This window comes from Buteo buteo, chromosome 10 (genome assembly GCF_964188355.1).
Source record: "Buteo buteo chromosome 10, bButBut1.hap1.1, whole genome shotgun sequence".
NCBI classification, from domain to species: domain Eukaryota; kingdom Metazoa; phylum Chordata; class Aves; order Accipitriformes; family Accipitridae; genus Buteo; species Buteo buteo.
Window position 1 is genome coordinate 21,664,077 of NC_134180.1, and position 26,145 is coordinate 21,690,221.

At 36.9% G+C, this 26,145-nt stretch overlaps 2 protein-coding genes across 10 annotated transcripts in view; one reads left to right on the top strand and one right to left on the bottom strand.

Annotated features, from left to right (window-relative positions):
* On the bottom strand, nucleotides 1-20,048 carry RO60 (Ro60, Y RNA binding protein). 8 transcript variants are annotated; one of them, XM_075038904.1, is made up of 10 exons: nucleotides 18,737-18,975; nucleotides 13,033-13,632; nucleotides 12,301-12,521; nucleotides 11,906-12,052; nucleotides 10,326-10,463; nucleotides 9,893-10,009; nucleotides 9,038-9,151; nucleotides 8,285-8,431; nucleotides 6,999-7,077; nucleotides 1-5,114 (listed from the first exon to the last, which is right to left on the bottom strand). In XM_075038904.1, the coding sequence occupies exons 2-10, from the start codon at nucleotides 13,610-13,612 to the stop codon at nucleotides 5,059-5,061; spliced, it is 1,599 nt and encodes a 532-aa protein (XP_074895005.1). In that variant the 5' UTR covers nucleotides 13,613-13,632; nucleotides 18,737-18,975; the 3' UTR covers nucleotides 1-5,058. The 8 variants fall into 8 exon arrangements, 7 of the variants coding, with proteins under 7 accessions (XP_074895005.1, XP_074895004.1, XP_074895000.1 ...); XR_012652035.1 differs by having other exon boundaries at nucleotides 1-7,077; nucleotides 9,045-9,151; nucleotides 18,737-18,972; XM_075038903.1 differs by lacking the exon at nucleotides 18,737-18,975 and adding an exon at nucleotides 19,938-20,048 and having other exon boundaries at nucleotides 1-7,077.
* The window catches only part of UCHL5 (ubiquitin C-terminal hydrolase L5), a 20,499-nt gene continuing 13,454 nt past the window's right edge, over nucleotides 19,101-26,145 (top strand). The window contains exons 1-3 of one of the 2 annotated variants that reach the window (XM_075038907.1): nucleotides 19,101-19,410; nucleotides 20,821-20,884; nucleotides 22,692-22,797. In XM_075038907.1, the coding sequence (XP_074895008.1) occupies nucleotides 19,329-19,410; nucleotides 20,821-20,884; nucleotides 22,692-22,797 (252 nt within the window). In that variant the 5' untranslated portion in view covers nucleotides 19,101-19,328. The remainder of the gene's footprint in view (nucleotides 19,411-20,820; nucleotides 20,885-22,691; nucleotides 22,798-26,145) is intronic. The other variant, XM_075038906.1, reaches the window with a different exon arrangement.

Genomic DNA, 26,145 nt, shown 5'->3' on the forward strand with positions numbered 1-26,145 from the left:
TAATATGCATAGAGTTTATTTAGTACTTAAATTCTACAGTCAGAATGCAGTTTACTAGCGATTTTAACTTGCAGTTAGATGTTTAAAAGAAATGTCTAAATTCAATTGTTTCAGTAAAATGTACATCCAAAGCCAGACCAGGCAGTGTCAAGACTCTTAGTTATTTGAAGAAAGTTTAGGTGCAAGTAGAAAATGATATCCCATTCATCAGTAAGAGGGACCATTACATTACTAAAGGTGCACAGTTCAGAATAAAAACATTAGTCAATTAATTTTTATTCACTTCTTGTGACTAACACTCCTGTTATTTCCACTGCTTTCAGCGCTGCATGCACCTAAACAACTTTTTTCTCCTCAAGGGAAAAAAGTGTCACACTTATCTTCAACTCCAGATAACTAGGACCATAAAAGCATCTCATAAATTTGACAGCTTTGTTTTTGTGATGCAGGTTTGAAATAAGTTTGAACTGCACCATTTGTAGAAAGTCTTTAATATATAGTTGTCTGAACTGTGCATCTTCAACATGTAATGAGCTAATTAAACACACTGACTTTGTTATATTTTTATTATTGAGGTTTACTATATTTTGCTATTTTCATTGCTGCCTTATTAAAATTTTGTTTACAGGGACAGGCTCATCAAGGTAAAGACACACAAATGTGCATCTCTAAATTTATACTTAATAAAGCAATTTATTTTGCACATACAGTGGTAACCAAGTATTCTTTTTCTCTGTGTAGAATTCTTAGGCCAGTTATGTTTCCTCAGAAGATTAACAATAATTTTGCACCTGAAAGCTGGTAAATCCATCATATAATAATAATAGTTTGCAAAGGAATTTTTCAAAGAAAGACCTTTTCATTTTGTTCCCTGTTTTAAAAAAAAAAGTCCCAAAACAGTAGTCTAAAATAACCCTTTGAGTTCTAAGTCTCAGAAATCCCAGGGCATTGTCACTTAAGGCAATTATTCTATCCCAACTGTTGAGAAAACATGCCATATGCCCGCAGATTCAAGTGAGTGCCCATTTATTAAAGAAGATATGTCTTAAGGTACTCAAAGGGTTAATTACATTTCTTTTTAACCAATATTGAGGCTCCCTATCCAAATAGTTTCTCATGAATTTTTGTATCATTTCATATAAAGTAGCAGCAAGACAGTGCCTTCATTATTGGATGGCACAAAGCCATGTTATGTTTAACTTATTTAAACATGATATGGCTGTTAAAAGTGTGGTTCTACTCTGGAAAAAAAAAAGGGGGGAGGGACTCAAAAATAGTAATTAAAAATTTCCATATTTTTTGCTTAGCATTGTCTCCAGGACAAAGCTTTTTATCTTAAAATAATGCTTGCCCTGGGATCTGAATATTAAAAATTATCCACTAAAAGATTCTGTAGTTACACTTAAGACATACCTGCTAACATCCAGCTTAAATACCATGCTCCCACTAAGCATGAGAAGCTGAAAACAAACAACAAATTACTTAATTAAGCAGACAGAGCTGTAAATGCGCTCATCTGTTGCTTTTTTATACGACTCATTTTTAAAGAGTAGAACTGCACTTTTATAGGAGAATGTAACAGAAAATACATTTTATTTGTAACTAGTTGTGCTTAACTCTGAAAAGCTGGTAACATTAGGAAAACAGCTATTTATGTTCATTATTTATTAATGAAGCATTTGTAAAAAGTTCTTAACATACCACATATATATGCAAATATATATATATTTAAACTTAAATTCAGAATGCAGAAATACCTAAAGAAACCACACTTTACAATATCAAAATTATAAATCCAAATGTAAGCACACATATTTAAAGACACCATACCTTCTGCTGAAATTAGCTGATCTTAAATCTTAGCTCTCAGAGCAGCACATACATAATACACTGTCCTAGTGTTTTACCTCTCCCCCATAACTCTTACTCAGCAATGTTGTACGCTATACTGTCACAGCAAGATGAAATCTCTACCATTCCAGCAGTAAAGTCATTAAAACAGCTTACAGCATATTTGTCCACTATGAACCACTGCAAATAGCAAAATAAACCTATAAACTAATGAAATGCTTAAAAAAAAATTAAAAGCACAAGCAAGACAAATGATTCTTTGCTTAGGTTTACTTCTACATCCTATTCTTTGAAGATTTTCTCTAATCAATACTGCAAAGAAGCTGCCTATTTATCCAGAATATTAATTTAAATGTTTCCCTAATTCTACACAGAATAGCAGCTTGATAATATTTAACAGAATGGAAAGTTCCAACTCACTGAACTAATTCTGGAAAAAAGCTTTAAATTTGAAAAGCCAATTTTAAGTGGTTACTTTATAAAAATAAAACACGCATTCAAAACACAGATGTTGGATTTTTGTAAATAAAGTATACTTTTGTCACTTATCTTTACACTAAGTTTTACCAACAAATCTGATAGATACAGCAAATTACATGTTTTATAAGAGATTTATATAATCAAAGGAAAGAAAAAAATTATCCAGTTTCTTAAAATTAAGATAAATACTATGACATCAGTTCTGGTCTGAGTTATTTAGCTAAGCTAGCATGCTCAATGACAGCAAGAAGGCAGAAGGAGAGAGGGGAAAAAAAAGGAATGGACCAAAGCTTGCATGTGAAAAGAGATTAAAATATAGGCCTGAGGTGACAAAGAGATGGGAGAGGAGAAAAAAAGCCAACAGTAACCGTGAAAAGGAAGGGCAAAGCAAAAAGGTAATACAAGAAACAAAATAAATGGAACCAATACTAATGCTTCTGGTACGGTGGCTATGCGTTAGGTACGTGATTAAGCAGCACAGCATCTTGCAATAGAGAAAGATGCCTTCCTAGTGTTTTTACAGACAGAAGCATTATTAAAATACATTTCCAAAACTGCTGATGTATTCTTAAAGCCAAGAATATATACTTCCTTGAATAGCCTTTTAAAGCCCAAATTTATCAGCCCAAATTAGACAACAACAGTGAAAATGAACCAACACAACCCCCCCAATGACTTATGTTTAACAAACAGGTTTAACAGTGGTATTAAGCAGCAAGGTATTATAGGGCCAGTTATTAGTGGCCCTATTCACATAGTGGGCACTTAGGCTGGCCCTGCTGACTTCAGATCTACTCCTACTTTAGGACTTCACTTTTTTAAACACATAGGAATGTAGGTGAAGAACCCATATTTTGCCTGTAATCTAATTCTACAAGCATCCCGAACTCTCCTCCTCCTTGCTACAGGTCTAAATTTCCTGACATGAAATTCTGTTTCTTGGCAAAATTATTACTGTCTTTATTCAATTTATTACATAAAGCTGATGTATGCATTGCATGATTTTTAAGAAAACTTGTGTGCCTTCTGCCCTCTCCACATTGTCGATTGTATCCCTTCCATGAAGAAACCTGACCTTTGATGTTCATTCATTACAGTCCTTCATTACAGAAGAGTGTTTTACCTCTGCTGTGCTTCCAAACATTACATCCTTTACTTCTTTCTTAAAGCTAAAGTGCCTGAATATTGTAGTCTTAGACAGAATAGTCTAATACTGAAGAACTGTTAAGGGGGTCACAGTGAAATGGCAGTCAAACTGAAAGCCTATTAATTCTGTTAGATACCAGGAAACTTGCATTCACCCAGTCTACAACTGCATTCTGCATTTAGACTTTTTTTTTTAAAATTAATGTTTTGAATAAAATTGACTATCTTTAAACTTGTCCCTGTTCAATTTTTACTGGTAAATTGCAATGCACAATTATAGCCCCATTTTTGTTTTGTTAGTCAAAGTGTTCCTCCAATGCAAACACCACTACTAACTTGAAAGAGTCAGTGTCTCCTCTTTGGTGAAAGGGTAGGTTATTTATTGTTTACTGAACTAATGCTTAAGCTTAATAACTTTGTCTTAGCTCACTTTTTTTTTTTCCCCCCAAAACATTGCAGTAATTATTGCCTCTTTAGATGTCCAGATATTGGTTTTGGAAATTATCAGTTTAATAACTAAAGACTAAAATCAGGATAAATTTGTATTATGGCAAATGAGTCATGCTGTCCCCTAAAATTCAGTATACGGGCAGATAAAAAAGATCCAATCTATGGAAAAAGAATATGCAGCATCATTCTTCTATGCCCCTTACTGTAAGACAGTAACAAAACCAGACAGAAACAAAAGGTCACCACACTATAAAGTTTCAGCTGTCAGCATTTACTTCAGTTTCCTCTTTCTATGAAAATGTTAAAGGAGGAACAGATAACAACATGATCTCATTGGTGCTAGTTTTACATCAGATTCAGATAACCAAACCACTTAGAATATTCTAATTCTAACAAGATTTTTTAGTACAGAGATACGGTAAATATTTAGGAGCATATTATATACTCCAGCATGGACGACTATCTTTAACATGGTGCATAGCTATCCAGTGTCAATAGTTACAGGGAGCTACATTTTCTATAAGTTCTACTGAAAAGTTCATCTTCACTTACACTCTAGTTCAAGGAACTGTATTTTAAACTGAAACGCTTTCAAAGATGCAACACTACTATAACCGTTCATTCAATCTGTTAGTAACTAGTCTAATCTTTTACTTGCAGTAAATTTTTGCAATTAACTGCACAAAGTTACTTGAAATACCTGTTTAAGTTTTCATTTTATATTTAGTCCAAAATATTTCCTATTACTTCACAAATACTACTCCAAATAAGAAAAAGTACTTGCAAAAGATACTTATCAGTTATTTTCAACATCTCTAGCTTAGAAGGAAACACCTAATCAGATGTTTGACTTGTGTAATTTAAAACACATTACTACCAAAACCAAGCCCAAAACATCAGTGCATTTACTTGAAATAATTATTAACATGTACTGAGCAAATGAGTTAACTCCCCATATTCATGGTGTTATTTAGAAAGGAGACTAAAAGTGGTAAGAAAATTTTCATAAGAAATGGCTAATTTTCTTTTTTCAAACTCAAAGTGCTATGTCTCAGCTTTTATAGGAACACTTGTTTTTTCTAGATGTCACCTGACAAGGTGGTGGCAGTCCTGAATTCTTCAAGCATTCTATCAGAGCGGTACCGTTAAGAGCAGTGATGATTCAGAAGTAACTACATTCATGTCCGCTGAAAGGTAACATTCCTACCATCAGTTCTTTAAGCCATGGTTTTAATGTCAGAAAATGCTTCCTTCACTGTTTTGATTTATTCATTAAGGTAGAGTATAAGTATGTAGCAGAATACCTTCAGTAACATGTCACCTCACATTTTAGCACCAAAAGAGATATCCATCCTACAGAATGAGAGCTTTGAATTTATAATCAATATGTATGAGGCATAATGAAAAGTGTTACAAGTATCAAAAGTATAATATGAACTCAAATTTTACATTTAAAAGCTTGGGGTTTAGGCAGAAAAATATGGTCTTACATGTCATTTACCACAACTGGGTTATTTTTATAAATTGCAATTATTTTCAAATTAACATCAAATTCACTGTTTAAAACAGCCAGAATTAGCATAAAAGAGACTGGCATACATATGTCTTAGGAGAAGTTGTAAAAGCATCACGAAAAAACTTTTCTCTTCTTCTAAGATTGTGATCTACTAAAGAGATCTTTTAACTTCCCCCCTATATACACATATATAAAAACACACACAGAGAATTAAATACATATACACATGAATTGCTATCAACTCCTGTTCCAAAGTGATAAGATATTCACTAGCTTTCTCCTTATTGACTCACACTCTTACTATCAGATTAGAAAAAAAAATAAAAATCCAGTTTCAATCACTTCTTTAACAAGATTTTGAGAACATGAAGGAGGCAACTGTACATTTTTAAGAACTGGTCCCTATAAACTGGAGGTAGTTTTGAAAAATGTTAGCTTGAATTAATTTACGAAATCAGAAGTAACATTTATTTACAAACAGGTTTTATAAAATGAAATACTCTCCTGTTAGGAAGATTGTTTCTGTATCATTGAATGCATTCTTTTGAAGAAAAAGTAGCTTTTTGTTTCTGGTTGTTACCACTCAGGTTTCAAGAGCAGGCCAAGATACATGCCCTTGTTGATCTTTCTGGCTGAAAGTGTGCTGATGCTTCCTGAAGTTGTAACACGGACTGAATGTGGCTTCCCAGCCATTTCCAAGGTCTTTTTCTACTAAAACCAGTTTTTAGAACTTCCTATTAAGCATATTAATTCTAAAATGGTGCTTCTGAAATTGCATTGTACAGCAACTGCCCCTCAATTTATCTAAAGAGAATTACACTTTACTCCTGAAACCCCAGATGATAATCTAGATAGAAAAAGATTAGCATAAGCTCTTTCACTTACAGTTTTATCAGTATAAAATTTCACTGGCTAACTTTTATGTTGCATCACAGTCACATGGTCTCACACGTACCAGAAAATACTTGTTTTGTAGATTTGCAGTGTAACAATGGAAACTGTTGAACCTTAAGTAATTTGTTTAAAATACAAAGACTAAAAAAAGCCCAAAGAAAAATCCCTCTCAACGAAGTTGCTGTTAAACTGACATTATTAAAAATACTAACCCCACTTTTTTTTCCTAAGAGTAATTCACCAATTTATTCTTGCAAACAAACATTCCACAGCAACTGGGGCGGGGGGGGGGGGAAATTAAAAATCTCTCAGTATTTATAGTCTATTATAAATGAATTAAATTATGTATTGTGTAACCCTGTAGCTACTGTTAGCAAACTTCACACTGTTATTTTAAATTGTGTGCAACAGGAAAAAAGAGAAAAGAGATTTCTCATCTGCTTTTCTTGTTTTCCCTTCACAAAAAGGTAACATTCTGATATATATATAATGTGCCATATTCTAATAAAGTATATTTGGCTGGGAATTCCCAGGGTGAAGTCTGTTGCCAGCAATGGACCCACTGGGAAGAGCAAACACCTACAAAATTAAATCAAATCCAAAGTGAAGTTTCGAATAACATCCAAAGCTCCTGTATCAAAACCACATATATCCAACATGCCTCTGTCATCTGGATCTGCGATCGTAAAACCATTTGAGGTCATTCCACAAACAATCAATTTAGCAGGAATACCCATTTTCTAGAGAAAGGACAAAAAAAAAAAATCAGAACACACATATATAGTAACTTAAACATGCCAGAGGACCAAATCTCACCATAACCAGAATTACAGACTGCCTGTTAACATTGTACTTAACCTGCAGTAGATATATTTAAATAAATGGAAATAAATACCATGAGGTATACTAGCACAACTTTCCTGCAATACTAAGATTCATAGATTATTTCAAATGCAAGCATTGCATTTGCTATTCTGAAGTTCATTCAGAGTAAAAACTTTCAATAATTATTATCAAATCATCTGATAGGAGTCAGAGTGTGTTTTTGTCCAAGGCAAGGATTTCCAAATGTTGGTTGAAAAAATACAACAACTGTGGCCTAGACAATTCTGCTAAATGAGCTGAATTTGCAAGTTAATAACCTGTAAGGTAAAGCAAAGCAAGTGGCATGAAAGCCAGAGTACAGGACCTCTTTGTTTAAAGAACAAATTTAAGAATGGGAGCTAATCTCAACTAAGAAAACTAAAACACAGTGGGCAAGTTAACAATTTTTGGTATTAACTTCAACTGAGTGGACATGATATGAAGATTAATGTCCATACATACAAGCTTGCCAAAAAGTATTTTTTGAGGTTTAAAACATAGTTCCTTCAAAGCATAAAAGATTGTTTGCCAATTAAATTAGAGTTTCTAATAGAATGTGCTTGGAGAAGGTATTTTTCTTAGTTCTATTTTAAAATTCTGAAGCTGCACAGCTTAAGAGTAGCCCCTTTAAAGCATAATGAGCTTTCTTCACAAGATACTATCACCTCATCCTATTGACACTTTCCCTACAGGCTTATCTTCCTTACTTCATTTAAACTTTGTAGTATCTACTGCAGACATCAAAGTTAAATTTAATTCTGTGAGCCAAATTTCATTCTGTAAGAACTATAAAAATCTTATTCAATCAATTATATATAGAATGCAGAAATTTATATATTCCCTGAATACCAAACAAATTTTCATTGATACTGCAGTGCACCAAGCAATTCAGCGGTTTTAAGTACGCACAATTAGCGCAATATGTGCACTTATTCTGCGTAACTGCAGAATATATAATTTTTTAACAATATATAATTATTTACCGAAAAAAGCCACAACTAGTTCAGCCTCTGAAACATTTTTAGAACTGGTATTTATTTTGTACTGTATTCATCAATTATAAACAGTGAGAAGTATATTTACCTCTCTGTACTCTCTAAGAGCTGTTGCGGGATGAGTATTTCCAGTAAAGGTTTCGTTATCAGTAAATACAATGAAGACATCAGCAGCTGTCTGAGTTTTTTGAGCCCATATCATTGGAAGGGAACAATCAGTGGTACCCATTGGAATCTTAAATGAAAAATAATACATGGAACACATCAATAACGAAATTAGTAAAACATGGAAAAATTACTCTTTATGTAAGCTTCATGATTTATCACACACAGAGGCTTCTTTGTTAAACAACAGTTCACTTACTCATTTCATTTTAGTTTTGTCCAGGGTTTTTTTTGTTTGATTTTTTAAAATATTCTTTTCAAACTAACTCATTGTGACCTAACGCTGCCACTCTAAATTGCAATGTTTAATATCTGGCATTTGAAATAATGACATTTCCTGGACTTCCTCTAAATAAAAGGGGAAAAAAAATCCAGTGTTTTACTATACAGATACAGACTAAACACAGTACTAGAATCGATTACAAAGAAAATACAATGTAACTGCTGAGACTTCTAAACTCTGACATTAGCAACAACTATTTCCTAATTTATTTTGTTGTTGTGTTTTGGTTTTGGTTTGGGGGTTTTTTTGTTTGGTTGGGGTTTTTTGTTTGGTTGGGGTTTTTTGTTTGGTTGGGGTTTTTTGTTTGGTTGGGGTTTTTTGTTTGGTTGGGGTTTTTTGTTTGGTTGGGGTTTTTTGTTTGGTTGGGGTTTTTTGTTTTTGTTTTTTACATACTTCATACATTTTCACTAATACTTGAGGTAACGTCATATCAGCTGTCACTGAACAAGGGACCATTTCATGTGAAAAGGCAACAACATGGGAATCCTTCTCAGTACGTGCTACAACCTGAGAAAGAGGAAGACAAAACCAAGTTAGTTATATTATTCAGAATTTTTAATGTCTGAATCAAGGCATTCCCTACCACACACACAACATCACATATCCTTTTCTATTTAAGTCACCACGGCTCCTGATATGCACTAACGCTTCACACTACACTTCAAATATTCTGTAATATTACTGCACAGAAACATTGCAAAAATCAGAGTTTTTAACTGCTCTAAATACTGTAACTAAAAATACTTTAATATTTCTTCTCCCCCCTCTGACATAAAACACTAAATATTTTTAAACACCAACAAAAGTTCGACTCCTCTATAATATAGATATACAAGAAGCTTTAGAATGTCAAATGGAGGGGAAGGTGATCGTGATACAAAGGTCATAATTGGTAACTCAAATGCACACAAGAATTATCCCAAAATTTCTTAATCCAATCTGTATTATTCTATTATTACTTCTGAAAAAAATTAAAATGTATTTTCAACTAAGATAAGTGAAAAAGCAGCCTTGACCACTTTGATTTATACTGGAAACCAACTTCTTCAAATCGATCTTTCTGAATTTGGTTGCCAGCAGCTTTAAGCATCTCATCTACAAGTGACGCACAAGGTCACATCTTCTGTGCCCAAAAAATATTATATATAAGTTTCCTTCTGATTTCTAACCAGCTTTAGAGCACTTTTGTATCAAAAGAGCAGCTCGAAGCTGCAAATAGTTATAAATAAAAGAAGTGTAATGCCTCACCATACACATTGCTGCTGCAACTGTGCTAGCACTGAGCACGCTGCCCAAAACTTTTTGTGTCATTGATGCACTGACATCAACTGCAAGTAAGAAGCGTTTTCCTGTTGGTTCAACTGTCTAAAAGGAAAAAAGAAAAAGAAAATAGGTACACATAATTAATACATTAATTTCTTCTTCCTTCTTCTGCTGTCAACCCTAGAAGTGGGGTTCTTTTTTTATTCTTTCCGGGGTAACGTTAGGACAATAATGTTGCCAAAAGCTGAATATATCATGAAGTTTTGATTCTTTGTTTAATAAAATTCCAATTCCTAAGATTTTTTGTTATAAAATTTCAAAATTGTTATCCACCCAACAAACTTTTCTTGATCATTTAATAAGCTTTCAGAAAACAGAGAATTCTTAAAAAGCTTAACAAATTGAAGAACTATATTACCTTGAGAGTTTTGTAAAATGAGGCATCTAAAGCTTCTAAAACGTCTTCATCAGGACGCCACCAAAGCTTCCCTCGGCTTCCATGACCAGCTTTATAGGTTTCTAATGCAACCAAAATATGGAATGGATGTATTCTACCCTACAGGCAAAAGAAATCAACAGTTAAGTTTTTGAAAATCTGAAATCCTAAAAAAAAAAAAAAAAAAAAAAGTAACAAACTAAAACTAAGACCCTACTACAAAAATCTCTGTTTTAGTATATTGTTACTTTAATTGAAGAGTTCATGCAGTCTTTACACAGCTGTTGTATGCACTGATACTTGTCAGTTATTGGCAATGGACCTCATTGCCTTGCCAGAATACTCCAATAAATTCCAAATGTTATCTTATGCCCTCACCAGAATTTTGGTGAAATTTCACAGCTTTACCTGTGATTGTCCACTGCTATTTTCTATCACAGGCTTACAGTAAGAGAAAGTCCCTGTCCTGCTGAGGGGAAAGGAGCTGAGCTAGGAGAAGAACAAACTTAAAACTAGTTTTGTATCAGATACAGTACAACTCGACAAATAAACTACTTTCAGAATACAGCATTTATTTTCCTCTTACTATAAGAAGATAGTCCAAACATTTTCTTCTTTTTTTACTTTCCCTACATAAACCAAATCAGTGGCTGCCACATGCTAAATATTCTAAACCACATCTTTGCTTTACTGATCTATCAACATTTTGTTATCTTTTTCCTCAAGGGGAGTGTCCGTCATTAATCACTACCAGCAGCAAACCTTTGCAAATCTGAATGCCTGTCCCTTGTCTTTCTTCCATCAAGGTATTGCCACCATCTTTGCTCTGCCTTCTCCAGTGCCTCAGTAACTACGTATGATTAAAGAAGAAACCAGAGAAAGAGCAGTGGGATGGGGAAAAAAAGGACCTACTGTTCTTCTCAATTCAACTATAGTCTTGAAGAAGTGTCCTGATTGTAATTCTCCCCAACTCACAAAACTATTAGAAAAAGCCACTTGTGTTCTCTATCTCCCATAAAATTCCTGAAAATTCTGTTCTCCCTTTGGGGAACCCTCTTCTACTTCTTATTTTCTTACCTCTTTGATGGATAGTAAAGCAATCTGAAAGGAGAAAGTCTCCTTGTTCCATCTTCTTTTTCCTCTCACCTGCTACACTACTTTCTTCATTCATTTCCTAGGATCAATCCTACATGAGTGACTTCCACTCACTTTTTAAGCTTGTATTGCTGATTCTAAATTACAAGACTCAGAAGCAATGGATGAACCCAACAGGCAAAGCTTGCCACAGCCCTAATTTAAGAAAAGATCCTAGCTGTCAATACACTTAATTTGTAGAAAAGTTTCAGAAATAGAGGAGGAAAAAAAATATCAAATGAGAAATTATATACACAACTTTCAAAATAAAGCTGCAGGTATTCCACTGCAGTTTTTTAAAAGAATAAACTACACATTTCCTCCAAAGAACATCCCTTTTATTTTGTAAAGAGGTTGCCTGAAGAAACACAGTTTAGGAAGAGATTAAAAACCACAAAGGCTGGCACTGATTATGAAAAAGTTCTTACCTTTTTTAGCAGTTTCTCATTTCTCAGTCTTTCACATACTATTGCCACTTCTGAACTTCCTGGTTCAAGCACTGAATTTGCTGTCAGCTTTCCTAAATTTCTCAACAAGACAGAAATGGACATCTCCTTCAGCAATGCCTTCCAAACCTATGATCAAAGAAAGAGAAGCAAAAAAAGATAAGATTCCCAAACTATAAGAACTGACATCTGTACATTAAATAAATGTATTTTAAAATAAATGTACAAGTTATATGAAGATCTTCATTATTTTAAATTAGCTACCTGGGTAAATAACTTGAAAAAGAGCACAAGGGTTATTTTTTACAGAAATCTAGACTTAAGACTCTGAAAAGTGTTACTCTAAAGAGAATACAAAGCTAATGAAGTTTACCTACCTCTTTAGATTTCAGATGGTTTGTCAGGAGATGCTCTCTAACTAGACCATATTCCTCTATTAAATGAGTAACTTCCAATTCATCTTTTGTGCGCTTTACTTTCTCCACAGCCTCCAGATACTTTAAGAGTTTTTCAGTCTCAGCAGAAACTGCTTTGTCTTTGTAAGCCTCTTGGACATCTTTCCACCCTTTGGTAATGTATTTAGTGACTATAGCAATTCCTATTGAAAAGAAAAATATTTTCCAAGCATGATTACCATCTTTATACTGGCATTTATCATTCTAGCAAGCAAATGAGTTAGCAGGTTTCATTCTCAGACCAGCCAACCAGCTATAAAAAAGGTCAATCACACACAACTTAGAGCAGTAGCTTCAATTACTGTCTTATTCTCCTTAGAAGTAAGGACCCTAACATATTTGAAACTAACAGATCTTCCCAAATAACAAAAGTGTTATTTAATCATTTGTAAGCAAATAGGAACAAATTGAGAGAATTGTATTATTTTATCTTCTCTTGACATAAGGAAGAAATAGAAGGAACAAACTCTGTCTACCTTGAAGATAAACAGGTCAACTTCTGATATGACCACTCACATTTTTAAGGTGCAATTTACAGTATACTATCACTAAGAAATCATCAGTCTACAATGGTACTTGGGTTTCCAAAATAGTTCCACAATAAGTATAAATGGTTTAAAACAGAGTATTTTCAGGTAAATAAAAATTTATTACCTTCACTGGCAGGTTTGAGGTGGGACAACCTCAGAAGATCTTTATGAGACCAACCACTTCTTTGTTTATATTTTGTAACTGCTAAAGCAACAGCCATGCCATTCTTTCCATTGTACCAATCTGCAACAGCTTTCCTCAGTGCACGGCCCCACATGCCACATTTCATGCCCTCCTTCAGATCTTTTTTAAATTGGATGAAAGTAAAGAGATGGGTTGGTATGCAACACACCTCAGGAACAGCTTTAAATGCCGTTTGTTTCGTTTTTGCATCAGAACACTGTGAGCAAACTGCAAGAGCAAAAAGCAAGGGCTCCTGTTTTGCTGCTCTGCCTTCTTGACTAAATGTCTTTATTTCTTGAACAACTTCACAACCTCTACCCTCTTCAATCAGTCTTATTAAAGCCTCTGCATTTTCAAAGCCCAACTTCTGCTCCTTGACGTAGTAAGTACCACCTTCTGAACCAAAACACAAGAAACGTTGCAGTCGATTCATATCGGTGACATGCCACACATAACCGCTTTCAGAGTTAGGCACCTGCTTTTCACTGAGGAGTTGCACTTGGTTTTCCTGGTCCTCCATTGTTTACACTTACAAGAGGTCTGTTGAAAGAATAATAAAGTTTATTAAGAACTATTGTGAAAACCTGATGACTCTACTCTTTTATCACTTCTTAGCAAAGTAAATACATCTTATCTATACACTTGTAAATTTTCCTTCCTAAATTTAATAAGAGTATACTCTAAGTGGGCAATAATACATATCAGTTAGGGGAAAAGAAACAAAAAAAATCTCTGAGTTACAATGGTGACAAATTTATTTCCTTAAAACCAACTGAGAAACTACTTAGCCCCAACAAGTGGCACACAGAAAACAAGGCTGGTGTTATACCTTTTTGCCACTAATATATTACACCTCTTTCTTAGGTAGATTTTGGGATTGCATACTAAACTGCACAAAACTCACATCTTGCTCTACTCTATTTTGCTGAAGAATTGATAATACTGACCAACTGAAGAAACATGATGCTAAAATAAAGAACTAAAATACTGAAAAACTCTTCAGTCAGAAGAGTTTGTGAGAGTTTAAATATGGCAGGTTTCAGTGAGGCTTAGACAACAGCTTTTTAACAACTGACAACAGCTCAAGAAAAAATTATCTTTATTACAGGCTCAGATAGTCTGCCATTTCAAGTGAGATCCAAGAAAAAACACAGACATAACAACAAATTCTGTACTGCTTTACATTTCAGGTTAAGAAGCAAAAAACAGCACAACAATTCACAGCTTTTCCAGTATTTATATTTATACACTCTTGAGTTGCAAGAGAGTTCAGATGTACTATTTGTAGCAACAACACTGCACTTACTTGGAGAACATCTAACATGGCAAAATTCAAGCCGTAACATTTAAACTGAAATAAATGCAGGTGAAATAAAATCAGCAGGATAAGGGGAAGAAAATTCATCATCATCACTACCTCCAAAATATTAATATGACAACAATAAATTTAGTTGTCTCAGTTGTAGCGTTTGCTACATATCAAGGTGCCACGCTTAGATCACTGGTCGGCCCGGACCAGGGAAAGAGACAGATAACACACACAGTGTGAGCGCCAACTTCCGCCTTTTATTGCGCAGTTAATTCCTTTTATACTAACAAGGGGAGGTGGGGTTACAGGTACATCACAAGGCTGTGACTAACCCTCTAACTTTCCGTGACATCGCGAGATCTTCCGAACATCGAACCCTACACTCAGTTCTCACCAAACAATAAAAAGACACTAAATAGCACCAAGAGGCCAATAATCCACTCCATCAAACTGCATATAGATCTTAAAATCTACACACTGAAGTCTGAGCACACACAAATGACATTGCAAAGAAATCCACTTAACAACTTTTCAGGATTGCAGATATTTACTTTTGACATGCTTGTTTGGATAGTGGAGATAAAAGCCATTTTGCTTCATTTACCAGGATAACCTAGCACAAATAAATGTCACTAACGTAGACAAAGATTTTCTTCCCCAGTTTAGGTAACACACTGATTTACAACTTCCCTACTTTCTCTTTGACATAGAATTTTTTTTTCTCTGCAAGCAACTAGAAATGTACCCTTCCTCCAATCTTGCCTATCTCCAGCGATGTGCTGTCTGCATCCAGAATTATATAATCACCAGTGCTCCCATTATATTCTATATGCTGCTAAAATCATAAAAATAGATGACGTATGCTGATACCTGGTTTAAAAATGCAGGTTTCAGTTAAAAATTAACTAAGAAATAGCTTTCATTGTATTACTCAGAGCACCAATGCCCAGCTATTTTTCTTAGTGTTTAAATATTCTGTGTTTCCTGCCAAACCAATTTAAATACACATCATAGTTGAGCCAACTTTTTCACTGACATCTGAAGCATGCAAATACACTGAAAATAACAAGGCTAGTATTTGAATGAATACCATATCAGTATGTTTTAATGTCTAAATACATTTTATTTCAATACATATCAATTAGCTGGTTTCATTAAGTAGTAGGTAATTTTTCATAATAAACATCAAAAACCCAAACAAAAAATCCTGAAATCATGGTCAGGATCCATTACTTTATTTACCAGAAAAAAATGGTATGTGGAAAGATACTGAAAAACACCATTATCTTGCAGCAAAAATAAGAATGGAAAGCATAAAGGATCATGCATGAGTGATGAGATCTCCATATACATGAAATCTTGAGAATAATTTCTTGTTGCATCTTTCATATCCCTGCTATAATAAATATTACCACATTAAAATGAGACTAATGGGAAAACTTTAAGGTCACCTATGGATTACCAAGACTTAAACTGAACTGGAAGGACCATGCTTCTGGTTAAACAAAACATTTCTGATCTTACTTTGCTGATTATATTAAGAAATACCAGCACTACTTTGAATATTTTAGTTTTTCCCCTATGTTTTTCCATTTGCACAGGTTCCATTTGATATGTCCATTTTATTTTAATTCTCACTTGGAGAGTCTCACTTGTCCTCACATGCTTAGTTTTATAGTCACTAATACAAACTAGCTACCATTGTCATCATCACGCTGAGAATGGGAACAAAACCTAAATGAAATAATTATAACATTTCTAATATTACAAATAACAGTTATCTGGTTTGAAATCTAGATTTCTTTATAAAACACTCTAACACAAGATCAGTATTTCATCAAAGGTATCATCCTGAAAGGGAAAAAGTTCATGCTGTTATGCGTGAATATGCAGTGTGATGTTAACTGTTGTGTATTAAAGAAGTTTACAGCTAGCCATCAGAGAAAAAAATTTTCCTGCTGCACTTCTCTATCACACCATATAACAAACCTGACTTACGCATGTTAATAATGGATAATTTTTATATTTACTTTTTATGGACTAGGCTTTTGTATGGAGCCATAGCACTGAAAACAAGTATGTGCTAGCATCCATAGGCTTCTGACACTAACACCTGTATTTTAAAAAATGGTAGAATCCATAGGCTTCTGACAAACCCATATTTTAAAAGATAGTTGCAAATGTACACTTCTAGTTTTTCTGAAGCTTAGCTCTTTAATTTGCCTTCTTAGGAATATACTATGAGCTACAAAAATAGACGCTGTTATGATTACCACCTTTTGTAAAGCTTCATTTTCACTCAGCCCTCAGAGTCTTCTTCTCAGATGGAACACAGTATTTCACAATGGAATGAATTACTTGCAGTACTCAGGGCATTAAAAATGCCTATGATGAGTCTTCTGAAACCTTTAATGAAGTTATTAATGCTTTCTGATAAGCAATCTAGGATTCAAAACAGACATCTCAAAAGGCTTATTGCTGCCTTGGATTTAAAAAGAGCTTCAAAAAACAATCTTTTGGATCCTAATACGAATTATAAATTCTTTAAAACAAATTTATATTTGAAAAATTACCCTTGAAATCTGCAATAGCTGATGCAAACCAGTAATTTCACTACTAAACAGCCACACTAGAAGTATCAAATTTAAACTTTGCCAGGATCTCCTGGAAAAGCACTTATTCAGTGTTGAACTTTTTAAATCACATTGACCATTTCTAACTCCTGTTTTATATTTTAACCTCAGAAATTCCCAAAGCTATTCCTTCCTTCCAACCAGTCCCTCTCCCCTGCCCAGACCTCAAGCTTGTTTTCTCCTTTAACACCTGTACAACACAGACAACTTTCTCACAGATGGATAAATGCAAATATGCACTTAACACATGCTTTGCCATAACCCTACCCTTCATCTGCTGAGCTGCAGCAGTGAAGTTGAATTTCACTCATGGAGGATTTATCAATGATATTCTGGCTCCACAAGCATTTTGAATTTCTGAGCTACTTGAATGCAAACAGTAGTGTGAAAAAGCCTTGAAAATTACAGAGTAGCTACTTTATAACAAAAATTCCTGAACTAAAACTCACAGTTGCTCACCCGTATTAATGAAAGAGAAAAACACTAAGTGAAATTTTTTTTATATTTCAAACACCATATAAATTAATCTATAAGTAAAATATGGCTTTGACTGGTCTGAAACAGCCTATACAGCACTTACATCTTGATTGGTAAGTCAGTATCTTTACGTTGCTGTACCATAACATGACTGAGTTTTTTAACCTCCGTTATTTTCTTTGACTTTTGCAATTCACCCTTAGTTTTTCTAAGAAATAAAATGTCTTATAGTACAATTTTCAGGTATGTATGGAAAAAAAATACAAAAAGCACAAAGCTTTAATAGAACTAGATGTTCTAACTTAAGTTCTTAAATTTAACTACTATGTTAACAACGATGAGTCAAACTTTGTAGTGAAAACATGTGGAATTAAACTTTGCCCGAGTCAGATCCTTTATGAAAAAAATGCATTGATATTTTAAAGACAACACTCCAAATTGTCTTCAAATACTTCAAAACCATATACACTTTGTTCTATAAGAAACTGCATTCTCCCACTCTGCTCTCAAAATTTTGTATAAGGGTTAAACCAAAGATTATAAAGAATGTTTTCTGGTTCATTAAGCAGGGAGACTATAACCATCACACTGAGCTACGGTTCTAACAAAATACACCTGCACTACAGCAGAGCTCTGGCAACAACGTTAAGTCCATGTTCTTCAGAAAATAAGCATCTCTATGTAAACAGGAACGCTAAGACAACATTTCCCAAGTCACAAATGGCACGATCACCAGCGTGATGACAATACAGGAGATACCAGACTATGAACCACATGCTTGCTCAAGAAAATTCTATGATAGATTTTGCTTCCAGGTCTATTTGCTTAAAAAAATTTATTGACTGGAGGGAAAAGGTAGCTTAGCTGATGTAGAAAAAAATTACGAGGAAAAAGCATCTAAAATTGATACCCGAAAACCTGTGAGTTTAGCCGTCAGCTTCTACGAGGACGAAAAATACAAACGACGGTGAAGCGGACGAGTAACCCCACCCGACGGGCCCTTTAATCCCCTCACGGGGTTTCCAACGCCCAGGTGCCACGGAGGAGGTGGCCATTTACAGAAATGGCCTCTCCGGATTCCTTCAACATCCACGCCGACGAGGCGGCCTGCTTCCCGCCGGGGCTGACACCGAGGGGGCGCCCACATCCCCGCCGCGCTACCCGGCCGGGGCCGGTCAGCCCGCTTCCCCCCGCCCTCAGCGCTCCCCCGGGAGGCGCGACTTGCCTGCGAGGCCGCGGCCTGGGAGGGGCCGCGGAGCAGGGCCTGCCCGGGCCAGCGCGGCCTCCGGCGCCGAGCAGTGGCGCAACCCCAGGGAGCTGCGGTGGCCGCCAGGCGACGGGGAGGGGAGGGCACCCCGGATCGGCGGGCGCTGGCGGAGCTGGCTCTGAGAGCAGGGGAGGGGGGGGGCCGGTCCCGCTCCGGCCGCCGGAGGCTCCGCGTCTTCCGCAGCCCAGCCCCGCCCCGCCGGCGCCCCGACAGCATCGCCGGGACCCGGATGGGGCCGCACCCCAGTGCCCGGATGGAGCCGCACCGCCCAGCCGGAACCGCTTCCTGCCGCGGTGCAGGGGGTCTCCTCCTCCCGCTGCCCCTCCACCGCCACAGCAGCGGAGCCGCAGGGCCGGAGCGCGGCCCCTCCGCGGCCCCGGCGGTGCCGTCGCCAGCAGCGGGCGGCTGCCCCGGATCCAGTCCTAGCCGCCGTTTCCTGCTCCCGTCCCGCCTCACTATAGAGATGACAGGCGCTGGGCGGACCGCGGGGCCTGCCGGGAAGGGAGCGGCGTGCCTCGGCCTCGCGGCTTAGCCGGCCGGCGGCGCCATCATGTCGGGAGGCAGCAGCGCCGGCGAGTGGTGCCTCATGGAGAGCGACCCGGGCGTCTTCACGGAGCTCATCAAGGGCTTCGGTGAGGGAGAAGCGGTGGCCGCGGCTGTTCCCGCGTGGGTGCAAGACCGGCCGGCACGCCGCGTCCGCGGGGCGCTGCCCGGTTTCCCGGCCTAGGGCGTGGGACCGCGGGCCCCGGCGGGCTGAGCCCGGGCCGGGCGGGGAAGGGGACGTGGGGCTCGGCGGAGGGGAGGCTCGGGCCGAGGCCCGGCGCGCCGCGCCAGCCGGCGCCAGCGAAGCGAGCGCTGCCGCAGGGGTGCGGGAGTGCCGCGAAAGGTGCTGCTGTGGAAGCTGGCAGCGTGGCGGTAAGCGGACGCGAGTGGGAATGAACGCGCTTCTCGTGACCTCTGCGCGGCTGTCCCGGCCTCAGGCCGCCCTGGCAGTGCCATACTTCCCAGCAGCCCGCACGTATGCAGCGCGGGCAGCGGCCGGCCTCTCGGCGGAGGGGAGCTGTGAGGCCCCCGGCCCGGGGTGATCCCGGTTTCAGGGCGGTGGGTGCCTAGTGGCAGGGCGGGCAGGAGCCCGTCCTATTATCAAGGGCATGCGTACCTTCTGCCGGAGAGCTTGATGAGTGCATGCCGCGTAGGGGAGAATCCCAGCGCTTGCAGAGGGCTAGATACGTGTTTGGGTCGTGTGCCAGCTGACTCGGTTACAAAGCCTCCAGGAGAGAGGACGTTACAGACGAGAAAGGGCTGTGAGCACGCTGAACTGTGGTGCTTGGCAGTAGGCAGGGTAGCCTGGAAGGGGCTGTTTCGGCTTTTAGAATATTAAATTTTATGTTGAGTTGCATTTAATATTTTCGGCAATACTGTGCTCGTATGGTTATAACAACAGAGAAGTCTGCACAGGATTTTGGCCAAAGAAGCAAAATGATTTTATGCTAGGTTACATTGATTTATAATTTCTGTCACAATTTTTTCCCAGAAGTGAAGACCAGGCATGCTTCTCCTTTTGTGTTTCTATTGAACTAATAGATTAATCTTCCATGTACTAAGTATTTGAAGTTTTGGGGCTCTTAGGCAAATGTCTTGCTTGAGTGTATTGTTTATGGTATTTTCAGTCTACTAATATGGGTCTTTCTCTGGAGCTAAGTGTTTTAAGTTCTGCTTTGGACTAGCTGACAATGTCTTTAAAAACAGCAAAGGACATGAGGTGATGAAAGATATGCTAATCTCCACTGCTTCTTTTTTAAATGCATCTGTGTTGTAAAGACAACATCACCATACACAGGAGAAATTCCTGAAATAATTTCTCTTGACTTGTCTTGTTTGTGTTTGTAGTGAAGGTGTGTTAAAGCCTGTAAATGGACTTTTCCATAACCTCGGCATACAAGTTGTAAAAGTTACCATAGTTCTTTCATGTGTCTGTCTTTACTGGCTGCGTCCCTTTTAGATGGGGTAGTTGAAGAAACCTGTATCTTTCCTTGTTTCAGGTTGTAGAGGAGCACAAGTTGAAGAAATATGGAGTTTGGAACCAGAGAACTTTGAAAAATTGAAGTAAGGCACTTTTCTAATCTGCATGGTTTTTATTCACATTTGTCTGAAGTCACTGAAAGAATGTGTACTAAACTCAGGTGGCTTTTTGGTGGTAGTTTTTTGTTTGCTTTCTTTGGTTGGTTGGTTTGTTTTGTTTTCAGTTTCTACAGAAGTTCATTAGGATTTTGATTTAATTGAATACCTGGCAATTAAATTACTTTTTATTAATGCCTTGGTACTTAATCTAGCTTTTCCGGTTTTGGAAAGAGATGCTAATAGCAGCTAGAATGTGAAAATAGATTTCTAGTGATTGTTTTCACTGGCTTGCATTATATCCTTTGATAAATTCTTTGACAAACTTCTGCTCCTTGCTTTATCTCCCTTCTTCCTCACATAACATGAAATTGCATCTGTTGCCTTAAATAAATTAACTTACTGTACTTTTGTAACTTTGTACTTTTGTAGCTTTTGTAACTCCTTTTTCCTGCAGAACCACTTCCACATGTATGTGAAGGCAAACAGTCTTGTTATAACTGACAATGACTGATACCATGTGGAACAGTCCTGCCCTCATTAGGCGATATTAGTCTTTTACCATTTTGTCTGTGATGCGTTGTTATCCATATTCACATACAAGATTTTAAAAGGAAAATGTCGTCTAACCCAGACGATATTCTATTTCTGTGCACATATCCTACACTTGTATAATTAATCTTTCAGAAGATGTAGCAATTGGTACAGAAGATGTAGTTTTAGAATTTTTGTCTGAAGATACTTGACAGGTGACACCTGAATGGCAGAAATGTTACTTGAGAAATGGTTTATTTGCTGCCTGCACTATATACTTCATATGATACTTCATCAGAACATTACCTGTTTTGTTCATAAAGTAACAACTTTGCTTGCTTGTGCTGTCAGATGTATATCTTTCTAGTCTTGAGTGATGACCAGCTTGCTTCCTTCCCATGCACATACACAGTACTTAAACACTAGGAGTTAAAGAATATAATAACATGTAGCATTTTTCAAATTCCCTCAGTGGACCCACTGTTTAAAAAGACGTCTCAGACTTCTCGCCAGAGCTTAGGAAAAGTTTCTTATGCAATACAGTACTATGTTTACCTTTTGCAGATAAACCTTTTATGGCATCTCTGTGGCAATGACCCTAAATTCAGGTTGATATGATGAATAAGGTTTTGCTTTAATGTAGCTGTAGATTTTGTAAGAATTGTTTCCTTTACTAATAATTTTTTTTTATGGGAATACTAAATACAGTGCAACATGCAGTAAAAGGTGTTTACTGTACAAGACATGCAGTCTGAAAAGCAAGACACAATTTTAGTAGAAAACTGTATTTCTCTTACTTCGCAGAGAGATAACTCAAAGCATGAAGTTTCATGAGAACTCCTTTTTGAACATTTCATTTATGCCTAAAACAATTACCAAAACTTTAGTTCTAGTTCTTGTATGATTGACAAATGTTTTGATAGCGATTTATTACTAACAAAATTCAGATGAGTGTTGCACAACTGTAATAGTTACAATAACCAGGAAAACTGGACCTGACTTTTGAAAATTACTGACTAAATGCTAATTCAGATTGGGATTGTTTAGCATATATGGTAAGAAGCCTGAGGTATGTTCTGCCTAATTAAATACCACATCTGAAAATTTCAGTTCAAATTCCCTATGTTTAGAAAGAAATAATTAACAGAATTACTGTACCAGCATACACTTAAATTATAGTAGAGGTTCCTGGCTTTGATATTTTTCATCAGTACAAGTGATTTTTTTTTTTTTTTTTTTCCCCTATCAATTTTATTTTTAGGCCAGTACATGGGCTGATTTTCCTCTTCAAGTGGCAGCCTGGAGAGGAACCAGCAGGTTCTGTTGTCCAGGATTCCAGACTGGATACAATATTTTTTGCTAAACAGGTAAGGCAAGTTCAGTATTTTTCTTAGATATGTCATGAAACATAGCTTTTAGTACTGAAAAATAAACTATATTTTTGTTAGTATGCATACAAAAATTAACATTTTACAAGATTAAATGACTTCAACAAATTCTGTGAGAGTAGGAACTGTGTATTAAAAGATGATTAACAAAGCAAATCAGTTTGATCTGTCAAGTCAGACAAAAATATCATCAGGTATGGAAGAGTAAAGCTCTTACTCATTTGTCAGCCCTCTCCTATAAGAGTGACTCACTCGTCTGTGCAATAATTACGTGGTAAATGTTCTCAGCAGAATGAGCAAATTATTTTTTTGAAACCACTTTCAACAAATTCTAGGAAGAAATGTTTGGTTTGGTCTGGTTTTTATTTCTTGTGTTTCTCAAATGCTTTGCAGCCAGGGCAGTATAACTCTAGGATAATACTTTCCTTTAAGAATTTGCAGACCATTTTGGCATGGAAGTTTTAAGTATTTAAATCGGAAAGGTGAGTTTAAATGAGAAATTACAGGAAAAATTGGATTTGCTTATGTAATCTGTTGTGTTTTATTAAATACCGAATAGTACTGAAATTTCGTGTTAGCTTTGCTTTGGCAGGCTGCTGTGCATATTGTTTGCAAGCAAGAGAAAGTAACCAGAATGAAAGTAGGAGTGTTTAATAAATGTTTTTAGCTCTTTTCCAAGACCTGCTTCTCAAACAGTGATAAATGTAACAGTCCAAACAAGAAGTGTAACCCTACATGTATTAATTACAAAGCATTTATCTCAAAGGGCAAATTATTAGGCTTTCTATGAAGACTGACACATAGACTGGTTGTTGGTTTTGTGTTTTGGATTTTTTTGTTGGTTTGGGGTTTTTTTCCCCCCACAAATGCAGAAGTGTTTTGTATGTAAATTTCAGGATATAAAGAAGTCTCCACACACTTCTAGCTAAAAATACAGAAATACGGAAAACAATGGAAACATTAGGTATATCTATAGCTCTCCTGGCTACACTGTACATGTGCTTCTGTTTTGCAGATAATAATCTTTAATTTGTTTCTTTTATAATCACCTTGCTGTTTCCTGCTATTGTAGATGACTTTATTTCTTGGTCTTTTTTAATACTGTTTTCTTCATTCTTCGCCTTCTGCAGCTCTTGAATCCTGCCAAGCAGCGTCCACCATTCTCATGATACAATGATCAGCAGTAGTTTGCCAAATGTCTTTATAGTTTGATAGGGCTGATAGACACTGGTTTAGGTTGTGATTTCTACTTAATGAAGCATACTGTTAGTGATCAGTAGGCTGTGGCTACAGAATAGCCTTAATGCAAAGAACCTCAGGGAAAATCCTTGATATAACTTTCGAAGGGTAGTTGTGTGGCAGGAGGAAACTATCCTGATAGGAATCTAGAGAGGGTTTTTTTTAAGATGAAGGCAGATTTACCCTTACTCAAGGGATTTCATCTTTCTTGTTTCATGTGAGTAGATGAGGTTCTCCCAGAATTGCTGTTCTTTTGGATGCTTAAAAGTTTCAGAGCATTTGTCTGCTTGCTCTGCTTCTTTTGCTTTTTTTTTTCCCTCCACTCCCCACTTCCCTTTTTGAAGCATGACACTGTGTTTAAAAGTAAGTAGCCAAGAGGAGCTTTGTTGAGCTTTAAGTTGGGATTGCAGAAGGTACATCAGAAAATTTGGATAATGTTAGACTTGCTAACAAAACCAGAAAATTAAAGGTTAACAATGAAAAGTCTTCTTTATTTTGTAGTTTTCTTTGAAGCATTTATATTTTACTGTTTTCTTAAGCCTGAAACCTCTTTGTAGAGGTGTAGGAACTTTGTAGTCTTCCCCCTCCTTCACCTGCTGCCTTTAAGGAAGGTGTGCTGAAGTGACTCTAAGAATTCATGAATTTCAGCATAGAAAGCGATTTCTAGAAGTGTTCACTATTTTAAAATAGTAGAACCTAGTTATGCCACTTGATGGCATGGAATATATGTTTCAAAAGTAACTTTCGAAGAGTTTAAAATTAGAATATCTTCTTTGTGTTTTAGTATTGTCTGTTAGTCAGGTGCAGTGGCTTAGCAAAATCAAAACATTTCTTGTAGACATTTATGTTCGTGTTTCATGTCAGTTCAGTTTTGCCTGGACTGAGGTATTGTGACTGAAAAACTAGTGAAATAGTCACAAAGAAATTAAAATTAAAAGTCAATAGATAAGCTCAAGAAAACTGGTTTTGATGTTTTGGGGGGATTTGTAATACCAGTTTAGGTGACTTTCACATTGGAGGAGGTTAACCTTAGTTAGAGATCCAACTTCACAAGCTATGTTTTGAGGACTGATAATGTTTTCTCAAGAAAATGGCTGATCTGATGATTTGATGATGATGAGAAGAGGATGTCTTGGTCCTCCCAACCTGTCTCCTTTTGACTTCATACTTCTGTTCCTCTCTTGCAATGGCTCAGCTGCTCGTTGAACTTCCATGAGCCAGTGCAGCTCATCAGCCAGGAGTTTTCTGTAGATTCTCTATGTGTATTTTCTGGGTTGGTCTCCTGCCACGTTGTGAGATATATTTGTTCAGTGAGTCTGTACAGGCCAAAGCTGGTAAAAGATAAGTGACAGAGAGAGAACAGGAGTTTCTTTATAGTAGTGCTGAGGTTGTTGCATTTCTTGAAACTGCAGTCTGTGAATCCTTCCGAGTCACCCAGGAGCACAAGGGAAGACAATCATTAATATTAAATATTTCTGTTGTAAAATAGCAACTCCTCCCAGCTATCATGCAACTGGGCTCATGTGCCTTTTGTTTTTTCTCTATGCATGTTTTAAGTCCAATTTTATGGTGGCTTTGAGGATGGGGTTTTGTTATCTTTCAAGAATCTTTTTCGGATGTCAAGACTTTTTTTCTTAATTACAAAAGCAATAAGTAAAATAACCATATGTTCATTTGTAGACTAGAAACCAAGAACAAATACAAATTTGTTTTCTGGGTTAGCAAAATTTTTATGACATTTAAGATTATTGGTCTGTTGATCTATGTCTTTAAAACTGACATGACACTGGAGCCCTAAAAATCTCAAGAAGTCTTTGGCTTGCTTTCCTTTCCCATACATTTTCTTTTAAATGTTACCATCTAAAGAGATCTGGTACAATCTGGTTTACTGCAGAGAAGTTTTTAAGTGTCATTCTGAATCCTGTATGAGCACGACTAAGTAACTCTTAATATGTAACAACAATATAGTATGGTGTCGTGGTTTAACCCCTGCCAGCAACTAAGCACCACGCAGCCGCTCACTCGCTCCCCCCCACCCAGTGGGACGGGGGAGGAAATCGGGAAAAGAAGTAAAACTCATGGGTTGAG

Bases quoted from the DNA above. Each gene is read 5' to 3' on its own strand.
- RO60 (XM_075038903.1), bottom strand. From the start codon at position 13,612: ATGGAGGACCAGGAAAACCAAGTGCAACTCCTCAGTGAAAAGCAGGTG. The intron at 12,053-12,300 runs GTAGGTAAACTT...CTTTGATCATAG, and splicing joins ACCATCTGAAATCTAAAGAG to GTTTGGAAGGCATTGCTGAA. The intron at 10,010-10,325 runs GTAATATAGTTC...TTTTCCTTTTAG, and splicing joins CATTTTACAAAACTCTCAAG to ACAGTTGAACCAACAGGAAA.